This window comes from Austrofundulus limnaeus, unplaced genomic scaffold (genome assembly GCF_001266775.1).
Source record: "Austrofundulus limnaeus strain Quisiro unplaced genomic scaffold, Austrofundulus_limnaeus-1.0 Scaffold89, whole genome shotgun sequence".
Taxonomy (NCBI): domain Eukaryota; kingdom Metazoa; phylum Chordata; class Actinopteri; order Cyprinodontiformes; family Rivulidae; genus Austrofundulus; species Austrofundulus limnaeus.
Genome location: NW_013952491.1, coordinates 382,393 through 393,459, shown reverse-complemented (window position 1 = coordinate 393,459; position 11,067 = coordinate 382,393). Strand labels below are relative to the sequence as shown.

Here is an 11,067-nt window from a genome sequence, read left to right as displayed (position 1 = left end):
TTAAATTCAGTTTCAATTTAGTAAAATTCATTTTCAAACCAATGCATTCAATTTCAAATTCTGCACATTCAGATTCAATCTGAGCAATTCAAATTCAGTTCCTGCTGGCACAAAATTTATCCCATATCCCTGGTCTGGATCAGGTTATCTGGAGTTCTCAGTCCAGATGAGATCTTCAGCTCAGTTTCATCTTCAAACTTCTGGATTCAATAAATAAAAACAATATTTACAGAWTAAAGTTTCTAACCTGCATTTCTCTACATTTTATACCGTTTAGCCTTTTAGACGTTAGAAGACGCGTTACGTTTATCAGAGCTCCTGAGGTGGACCCTGTTTGTTATTCTTCTGGACCAGAACCAGAACACATGGGAACACTCAGCTGCTGGTCCTCAGCTGACCTCGCCCAGTCTCTGTGTGTTCCTGAGCTGCTGTGGAAACCCGCCCGCCGCCAGCAGCTCGTAGATTTCTGCACACAAAGGAGGCCGGGGCCTCGGTGACACCGCGCCTCATTGAAACCATTTAAAACTGGTCTCCAGGCTACAAAAACCTGGTCTACAAAAAAAGGCCGGGGCAGGCAGCGGCACGCCTCCTCCCACACACATAAAACACACTGAGCTCACCTGTACCGTGACACCTGAGTGGCGTGCGAGGAGGAGGAGGAGGAGACGCCCTCTGCTACAGAACTCATTCAGTTCTGTGGCGCCCGTCAGAACAAACCTGGGGTTCCAAAACTCAGAGCTCTTAAAATTAAATATGTCAGAGGTGCCTGTCAGTCCAAACTCTGGGATTTAACACTCAGGGGACTTATTCCATTTTAAAATATTTTGGAGGAGCCTGTCAGACCAAACTCTGGGCTCTAAAACTCAGAGGAATTATTCCATTCTAAAACATTTTAGATGAGCCTGTCAGACCAAACGCAGGGCTTTAAAACTTAAATAATTTATTCCATTCTAAAACATTTTAGAGGAGCCTGTCAGACCAAACTCTGGGCTCCTAAACTCAGAGGTCTGAGTTCTCAGTGGGTCAGCAGTAGGATTTATGGGCTGTAGCTGGTTCTGGTTGGACCTGCTGTGGTCTTTGGACGGTTTTACACGTGGCAGCAGCAGCCGAAATGTTTAAAAGAACCTAAACATCTTCTCTGCTGACAACAGGGGGTCCGTCTTTACCCGGATCGGTCTGAAGAAGTCCAGGTTGCTCATGAAGTTCTCCTCAGCCTTGTCCAGCCACTCGGGCTGCGCCTCACAGATGATGTCCTGCACCTGAGACACCAGCCGCTGGTCCGAGAAGGTCACAAAGTCCGACAGATTCTGCCTCCCGTCCTTCCTGGGACACATGTCCTTCAGGTGGACCCCTAAGCCTCTGAGGAGGACCTGGGACACAAACCAGGTGGATCATGAGCAGAACCAACATCTATCCTTTAAATCTCAAAACTGTTTCAGAATTATCGCTCCCTCTCTTTTACACTCATTTATTTCTTTTTGATGAAATTTATTTATTTTTGATGAACGCCGCTCACGTGTCGACACTGAGCAGAGCGCCCCCCTCACCTTCTCCAGGTTGACGTTGGCCTCGGTGATCTGCTGAACGGTGAGCCGGGACAGAGAGGCGTTCCTCAGCAGAAAGCTCGATAGAGTCTCATTGTCTCGCAGGAAATGCTTCAACTTGAAGCCTGTGGGAGGAAAAAAACAGACAAACAGCCGCTGAGAGAAACCTGACGCCMCCTAGCTCCTCTAAATCCTCTGCTTTTGTGCTACAACTGTGGACACACTGTCCCCACAGAGGACAGAGGGGACATGTACCCCTCCTCCTCCTCCTCCTCCACACACCTTCAGTCACGGTTACCTGATCATGTTTTAATAGTGCGACGCTTCACTGTCATTCACACTGATCTTTATTTCAGCAATTCACGTATCAAAACGTTCAGCTCATTCATGTGAGGACTGCTATGACTTTAGGCATTTCAGCTGTTTATACTTCTTTAGCTATTTCCCCTTTTAAGCCACTTTTTTACCATTGAAAATGAATGGAGCTGTTTTCAACATCCTTAAAATTCTTTAATATATTTCTAAATATTTACAGCACCTTACACATTTTGTTCTGGTTCTGCTCTTTTTCATGTTCTTGTGATAATTTTAGCTACTTTTTTTTGCTAATTTTAGCTTTTTTCTGCTATTTCAGCTAAAATTTTGCTTCTTTCTGCTATTCTTCTGCTTTTTTGTGTTTTTCGGCTACTTTGCTATTTGTGCTTCATACAGATGCTTTCTGCTATATTCAGCTATTTGCTGAAATTTTAGCTAATGTTTAGCTGCTATTAGCTAAAGTTAGCTTTTCTAAGCTAAATACACATTTTTGTAGCTATTACAATTTTTTTTAACAAAGTTGTGCTTCTTATGCTTCTTTATGCTAATTAAAAAATTGCAGCTACTTTTTAGCTGTTATAGTGAAAAGTTCAGCTGTTTTAGCCTTTTTACTACAAATGATCTCTTTTTGTACTTAAATGCATTTTTCCTGCTAGTTTTACAAATTTTACAACATTTTCTCAATCTGGGTGCGAATTTCAATTTATGCCTGCTACCTTTAGCCTATTTTATGCTAATTTTAGCTATTTTATGCTACTTTAGCTATAGATCTGCTTCTTTCTGCTATTCTTCCGCCTTTTTCTGCTACCTAGTGTTATTTATGCTTCTTACAGACGTTTTCAGCTATATTTAGCTATTTTAGCTCTTAGCTTTTAGCTGTTTTAAAACTAGATTTGGGCTCCTTTTTACTGTTTTTCTGCAAAGTTAGGCATTTTTGCTTCGTTCAGCTTTTCAAAATATAATGTATAAACACTTTTCCTATTAAATATTTTCAGCAGCTTTCAGCTTACGTTTTCAGCATGAAGCATTCACACAAACATTTTAACAGGAAATGCAATTTCTCTAGTTCAAACTGTTCTCAGGTTTGATTGGTGGATGTGACGCCTTGCAGACAGAGCTCAGGGAGCAAAAACCACTGCCTCATCATTTATGATCAGAGAATCAAAAATAAATCAGATGATAAAACTGGATCGTTTTCCAGGAGCTCCATTAGGACATCCCTTTTACCTCAGTGAAGAAGGAAACAGGAAGTGTTGACCTTATTTGGGCATCAGATTTTTTACTTTTGAGTTTAAAAATCAAAGTTCCTCCCCTTCAGAGATGCAAGTCGTCGCACGTCTGTGAAATTTCCACCTTGTGTGAATGAAGCCCCGCTCACACGCCCACCGCTCCCTGCTGCTTTCTTCTCCTCCTGCAGGTCTGAACAGGCGGTCTCCAGCAGGAACTTTTAATCCCGACGTCAGTCAGCCCAGAACTGAAACTTTGGACGTCCTCGTGGTTTCAGGTCTGATCAGAGACAATGGCAGCCGGAGGACAAAAACCCGTCTGACATCAGCAGCTCCCAAAGACGAGATCACTTAGAAGAGCTCTGACTGAGCCAGCTGTAGGTCTCAGTCCAGAACCCAGAGTCCAAACAGCAACAAAGACACTCTGTGTAGGTCTACCTGACCCCAAACTGGACCTTATAGTTTCTGACAGGTCCTACTAATCTCTAATGGGTCCTATGAGTCTCTGATGGGTGCTACTAGTCTCTGATGGGTCCTACTAGTCTCTGATGGGTCCTACCAGTGTCTGATGGGTCCTACCAGTGTCTGATGGGTCCTACCAGTGTCTGATGGGTCCTACTAGTCTCTGATGGGTCCTACTAGTCTCTGATGGGTCCTACTAGTCTCTGATGGGTCCTACTAGTCTCTGATGGGTCCTACTAGTCTCTGATGGGTGCTAGTAGTCTCTGATGGGTCCTACTAGTCTCTGATGGGTCCTACTAGTCTCTGATGGGTCCTACTAGTCTCTGATGGATGCTAGTAGTCTCTGATGGATGCTAGTAGTCTCTGATGGGTCCGACTAGACTCTGACGGGTCTTCCTAGTCTCTGATGGATCTTAACTGAATCTGATGGGTCCTACTAGCCTTTGATGGGTCCTACTAGCCTCTGATGGGTCCTACTAGCCTCTGATGGGTCCTACTAGCCTCTGATGGGTCCTACTAGCCTCTGATGGGTCCTACTAGCCTCTGATGGGTCCTACTAGCCTCTGATGGGTCCTACTGGCATTTGATGGGTCCTACTAGCCTCTGATGGGTCCTACTAGCCTCTGATGGGTCCTACTAGCCTCTGATGGGTCCTTCTAGTCTCTGATGGGTCCTTCTAGTCTCTGATGGGTCCTTCTAGTCTCTGATGGGTCCTTCTAGTCTCTAATAGGTCCTAAAATTCTCTGACGGGTCCTACTAGTCTCTGATGAGTCCCACCTCTCTCTGATGGGTGCTACTAGCCTCTGATTGGTCCTACCTGCATCTAACAGGTCCTACTAGACCTTGACCGTCCTACTAATCTCTGATGGATCCTACTAGTCTCTAATGGGTCCTACTAGCCTCTGACAGGTCCTACTAGACTCTGATGGGTGCTACAATGGGTCCTACCTGCATCTGATAAGTCCTACCTGAATCTGACAGGTCCTACCAGTCTCTGATGGATCCTATCTGCCTTTGACCAGTCCTACCTGGCTCTGTTGGGTCCTACTAGCTCTGAGAAGTCCCATCTAACTTTGACGGGTTCTACCTGAATCTGACAGGTTCTACAAGTCTCTGACCAGTCCCATCTGACTCTGACAGATTCTACTAGTCTCTTGCAGGTCCTACCTGCCTCTGATGGGTCCTTCCTGACTCTGTCGGGTCCTACTAGCCTCTGATGAGTCCTACTAGCATCTGATGAGTCCTACTAGCATCTAATGGATCCTACCAGTCCTAAAGTCAGTCTTAAATTTTCTGATCTTGTCAAAGTCCGACTTGGACTCAAATCAGACTTAGAAGCTCCACAGGGACCATGGTGAGGTTCTAGTTCTGCTGGTCCTCAGTTCTGACCCGGCTCAATAGAACTGTGTTTCTTACTAGAACAGTTTAACCCTGAGTGATAGTCTGGACCACACGTCTGGATTACTTGGCTTCTGCACTCAAGGTTGACAAGATGAGATCACCTGACTGATTAGCAGGTACGCACATGGATGCTCCTCTGATCAGACCCCACAAAGGTTCTGATGATCCGTCAGGGAGGGGGCAGGCAGCCGGCAGGTCGGAGCAGGTGGAGAAAACAAACTCGCCCCCACACCGGGTCAGAACAAAGAGGAACCACATTCTTTTAGTTTAATGAGGCTGAAACTTTTCCACAGAGACTCGACGCTTGACCCGGATCACGCCGCAGTCCTACCTGAGCGAGTGGCCTGCAGCGTCTCCAGGGCCCGGGCCAGTTCCTTGAAGCCCTCCAGGTTCTTATCATTCTGACTGTACAGCAGGATCTTCTTCACGTCCGAAAACAGGCGAGAAATTCTGGTAATTCAAAGACACAGAGACCAGCGTTCAGAGTCCGGGAGGAGAACCGAACCTGGGGCAGGGTCGACCCGTAACACAAAACAGTAAGGTGCGTTATGAGGGCCAAAATTAAGACTACCGCACAACCAATGGTTGCTACATTCTTGAAGTTGGAGGCTATCTCAATTCCTAAGCCAGTTATTGATCTAATCCTACTCCAGTGCTAATGTCAACTTATCCATGCTAGCCGCTAGTCTCCCCAATGCTAACATCAGCTTATCCATGCTAGTTGCTAGCCTCTCCAATGCTAACACCAGCTTATCCATGCTAGTTGCTAGCCTCTCCAATGCTAATTCCAGCTTATCTATGCTAGTGACTAGTCTCTTCAATAATGCCAGCTTATCCATGCTAGMTGCTAGCCTCCCCGATGCTAACGTCAGCTTATCCATGCTAGTTGATAGTCTCTCCACTGTTAACTTCAGCTTATCCATGCTAATCGCTAGCCTCCCCGATGCTAACACCAGCTTATCCATGCTAGTTGATAGTCAATGCTAATTCCAGCTTATCTATGCTAGTCACTAGCCTCTCTGATGCTAACACCAGCTTATCTATGCTAGTCACTAGCCTCTCTGATGCCAACTCAAATAAATAGTCTCCTCATTTGCCAGCACTGGTCTCTCAGTTAGCGGTACCGGCCTGTCATTAACCAGATCAATAGCTGGTTTAGGAATAGATATAGCCTCCTGCTACAAGGATGTAGCTACCACTGGTTGTACAGTAGTCTTAATTTTGGCCCTCACTCCACATCATAAAACAGAACCAAGTCTGGAACCGGACTTTTAGGTTTTGCGTAACAAAAACATAAACACAAACACAGAACAACGTTAGACCCAGACTCAAACAGAACAGAGAGCCCACGTGGACTCGGACTCACATGGAGTCATTGAAGTTTCCGACGACGCCCGGGGACTCGCCCGGCGTGGTGTTCTTGAAGCAGGGGTTGTGGGCGTTGCAGAGGATCCCCTGGACCCAGGGCAGGGTTCCTGCCGACGGCATCGCCTTGTTGGGAAAATGACCTGAGGGCAGAAAAGGACAGAACCCACTGAAGCACCTCTGCAGCCGAGGCTCATGGGAAATGTAGTCCTTCATCTCCATGAGCAGGAGAAGCTGTGATATCAGGAGGTTTTCATGATCCTAAACACAAACATGTTTTTATCTCTCCACGTGGAGCCCTCGTGTTTCTGCCAAGAGCTTTAATCTCAGTTTCAATCTGACAGCTGATCGAGACGTGCCGCCTTTATCTCGCTGCCGCGTTGGAACTGAACATCCTCACCTGGACTCCGAGCTGGAAGACGACCTGCGATCGGCTTGTTATCACCTGCGGAGGAGCGTCGGGTCGCGGRAGCCCCGAGTTAGGACCTTTGACCCCGCAGCTCGAGCTGAGCCAGGACGCTGCTATCAGGAACCTTTAAGACTGCCAACGGGCCCGTTTCTAATCGCAGGCGATTAGATAAGAGGCAGAACCGCAGGTTCTCCGGGGTTCAGAGGTCACGGGACGAAAAGCCGGGCCGAACCAAAATACACGGAGCGCTCAAACGTCTCGATCTATAATCAATTTTAAAAAACTGACCAAGAGATTCATTAGCTTTCTCTTTCACTTCACTTTGCAGATTAATCTTCTGATTTACAGTCCTGCTAAAACAAATGCAACTTTCAGTTCTGAAGTTTTAAATAAACAAATAAATAAATAAAATTGTTCTAAAATGATTAAATGCTTTCTGCTCTGGAGCTTCAGCCGTGTGTTAGCGCCACGCCAAGGTGGGAAGACATCAGTAATAACCTCAGAGGAGCAGCTGAAGGGTCAAAGGTCATTTCCAAACATTTTTGAGAGGAAACATTTAAGACAGCAGACTATTAAGGGATAAATTTTGTGCCAGCAGGAACTGAATTTGAATTGCTCAGATTGAATCTGAATGTGCAGAATTAGATTTTACTAAACTGAAACTGAATTTAAAGTTTTGTATCTGAATTTATCTTTGAAACTGTATTTTGGTTTATTAAAAATTCAGTTTGACTACTTTCACTTTCAGTTCGATAATTCAGATTTTTGTGTCACATCCTGGTCCTTGAGAAAGCCAGGCAGAGTAATCAAACACAGATCCACAGATTTATGTTTCACTTTGGTGAAGTTTCCCTTCTGTATGTAACAGAGTTGATGCAATCCACTGTAAAAGTGACAAAAACACACAAAGTTATTTTATTGCAGTGATTAATTTGACCTATATGTAGAAAATGTTACATTTACATCACATCATGGATCAGTCAGCAGCAGCATCTGATCAATATGTGATCCATGATGTCATCATGTAAATGTAACATTTTCTACATATAGGTCAAATTAATCACTGCAATAAAATAACTTTGTGTGTTTTTGTCACTTTTACAGTGGATTGCATCAACTCTGTTACATCCAGAAGGGAAACTTCACCAAAGTGAAACATAAATCTGTGGATCTGTGTTTGATTACTCTGCCTGGCTTTCTCAAGGACCAGGATGTGACACAAAAATCTGAATTATCGAACTGAAAGTGAAAGTAGTCAAACTGAATTTTTAATAAACCAAAATACTGTTTCAAAGCAAATTAATTCAGATACAAAACTTTAAATTCAGTTTCAATTTAGTAAACTTTATTTTCAAACCAATGCATTCAATTTCAAATTCTGAACATTCAGATTCAATCTGAGCCAGGGATGCACGATATATCGGTATTGGTATCGGTATCGGTCCGATATGTAAAACTGGGCCGATATTAAGGTCCGATATTGATTTCCCACTTTTTATCTTTGTGTTTCTGGTTTGGGGAGGGGAGATGGTTGGTTGAGCAGCATCTGTTTGATCATAATAGTGATATTGACGCTGCACAGCCAGGAATAACTGAAGTAGGGAGCCATGTCAGAGGTCTGGTCATTTATTTACGGTATCAAAAAACGACCCAAGTGTGTTTGTGTGTATTTGTGTAATATAATTTGTGTGTTTGTGTAATATCGGTAAAAATCTGTTATCGGCCATAACAGCTATAATTATATTGGATATCCATACTGGCTGAAATTTTCATATCGATGCATCCCTAATCCGAGCAATTCAAATTCAGTTCCTGCTGGTACAAGATTTATCCCATAGACTATCCAGTCCTGGCAGAGTCACCCAGAAGGTCAGACCGTGCAGTGGTCAGTGCCCTTCTCTCTAAAAACGACGGTAGTCAGCACGGTGGTGGTTTGGGCTCCATGAGTAGACCGTTCAGGTCTTCAGGTCTACAGAGGTTTAAACTCGGATCTCAGAGGATCAGCTTCGGTAATCCTCCGGCTTGTTCTCTGATCTGCGGGAACTTTCTTCGAGTTGCTTCAGCCAGCGGGTTCCGACACGTCGCCGCGTGAAAAAAAATCACCCCAGAAACATTCCTCCAATCGCGGCGGGGCTAACTACCTGTTGGGAGCGTGGGCCCATGTGATGGAGGCGCCTCCGTCACCGGCTGACCCAGAATCCTGCCGCTTCCTGTCGCTTCCTTTCAGCCTGGAAACAACGTGGCCTCGGGCTACAGCTTCATTCAGCCTTTGTTTCGTCTCCTGGCAGCTACAAATCAGCCGTGATTCATCTAAAAACCCTCTTTTCAACAGTCGCAGGTGGGGAAAATAACGATTAAACGCCTGCTGACTCTGCAGGTTTGATTGCTCACGAAGAAAGGATCGGCTTCTGTTTGTTGTTTTGGTTTTAATAAAATAAAAAGAAGCAGAAAATCAAACGAAAATCCATGAAAAAGGCAGAATGAGGTGGTTTTTATGGCACTGAAATTATTAGTTTGACTGAAAGAAGAATAAATGCATAAATTTATAATGCACGGCCACGCCCACATGTTCATCAATGAGCTGCAGCTTTAGCAGAAAAACAGCCCCAAACCATCGTTTCCACCTCTGTGCCTGACAGTGAGCAGGGAGACTTCCTCTGACAGATCTTTGGTCTGGACCATGCTGGTGCAGAGGCTGAGGTTGATTAATTCATTTGTTTGTCAGAACTCTGTCTGGTTGTCGGGTCAGTATGACACAAATCAGATTTGGTTGATTTTCTGTTTCTCTTCATTAAAAATCGTGTTTTTCTGTAAAGTTTTAAAAGTTCCTCTGGGATGGAAGAATAAAACCCATCCATCCACGCCACAGAACCAGCAGGACGTTAAATGATTATTTTCCTCTCGGTTGAGGAGGAAGACGTCGCCTCGGTGGGACGTTTCGGGACCTGGGTCCAGCGGGTCACGGACTCCGGTGTGAACCAGAACACAAAGCTGGGACAGCTGGTCCAGGAACAGTTTCCTGCTGAGCGTCTCCATCATTAAACCCCAGCAGGAGCGCCGCTCAGGTCCAACGTGACTCAAATCTTTCTGACGTTTGTCCTGCATGCAGCTGGACCCGGTAAACCCGGTGAACCTGATGAACCCGAGTCTTTTGGGGGGACTGCTGCTGGGCCTCGTGCTGGACGGCAGCAGAACCGAGGGGTCCTGTGAACACGCTGTTATACAACTCTGTCAGAACTTTATGGAGCCCTGAGCACAGCTGGGTGGACTTCAGCAGCTGCGATAACGACTTTACAGCTGAGAGATAACGAGACGTTAAGATGTGAGGTAAACAAGGCAGGAGGCCTTATCTGATCACGGATCGATCCGGTCCTCCGGGACCGGGACAGAACTCCCAGCATCTGTGGAAACTCACACTCATGCTGCTCGTAGGGAGGGTAGTTCAGACGCACGGTGATGAGGATGAAGAAGATGAAGAGAGGCCAGACGATTTCTACCAGGAGCTGGAGCTGCAACACACACACACACACACACACACACACACACACACCGTCAGAACCGTCCAATCAGAGAGCAGATAAACACAACACATGGATAGATTACACATCAGTCAAATGAAAACACAAAGTTCTGATTGGTCAGAGCTGCTGATCAAAGTATGAAAACAGTGAAGGTAAAGATCCAACAGAACACAACAGAACCCATCAGAACCCATCAGAACCCAATGTAAAATGAGGAAACAGAACAAAGAATGAAAACAGTCAGAGTAAAGACCCAATAGAACCCATCAGATCACAACAGAACCCATCAGAACCCAACACTACAGGAGGACACAGATCAAAGGATGAAAACAGTCAGAGTAAAGATCCAATAGAACCCAACAGAACACAACAGNAGAACCCATCAGAACCCAACACTACAGGAGGACACAGATCAAAGGATGAAAACAGTCAGAGTAAAGATCCAATAGAACCCAACAGAACACAACAGAACCCAGCAGAACCCAACAGAACCCAATGTAACAACAGGAAACAGATCAAAGAATGAAAACAGTCAGAGTAAAGACCCAATAGAACCCATCAGAACCCAATGTAACAGGATGAAACCGATCAAAGGATGAAAACAGTCAGAGTAAAGACCCAATAGAACCCATCAGAACCTAGCAGAACCCAACATTACAGGATGAAACCGATCAAAGGATGAAAACAGTCAGAGTAAAGATCCAATAGAACCCATCAGAACACAACAGAACCCATCAGAACCCAACAGAACCCAATGTAACAGGATGAAACCGATCAAAGGATGAAAACAGTCAGAGTAAAGATCCAATAGAACCCATCAGAAC

General features: G+C 45.0%; 1 protein-coding gene across 1 annotated transcript in view; it reads right to left on the bottom strand.

Annotated features, from left to right (window-relative positions):
• The window catches only part of abca1b (ATP-binding cassette, sub-family A (ABC1), member 1B), a gene marked incomplete at its 3' end in the record, with an annotated part of 35,622 nt that overhangs the window by 19,588 nt on the left and 4,967 nt on the right, over positions 1 to 11,067 (bottom strand). The window contains 5 exon segments of the mRNA XM_014012163.1: positions 1,167 to 1,370; positions 1,548 to 1,669; positions 5,280 to 5,398; positions 6,315 to 6,456; positions 10,138 to 10,231. Of these exon segments, the coding sequence (XP_013867617.1) occupies positions 1,167 to 1,370; positions 1,548 to 1,669; positions 5,280 to 5,398; positions 6,315 to 6,456; positions 10,138 to 10,231 (681 nt within the window).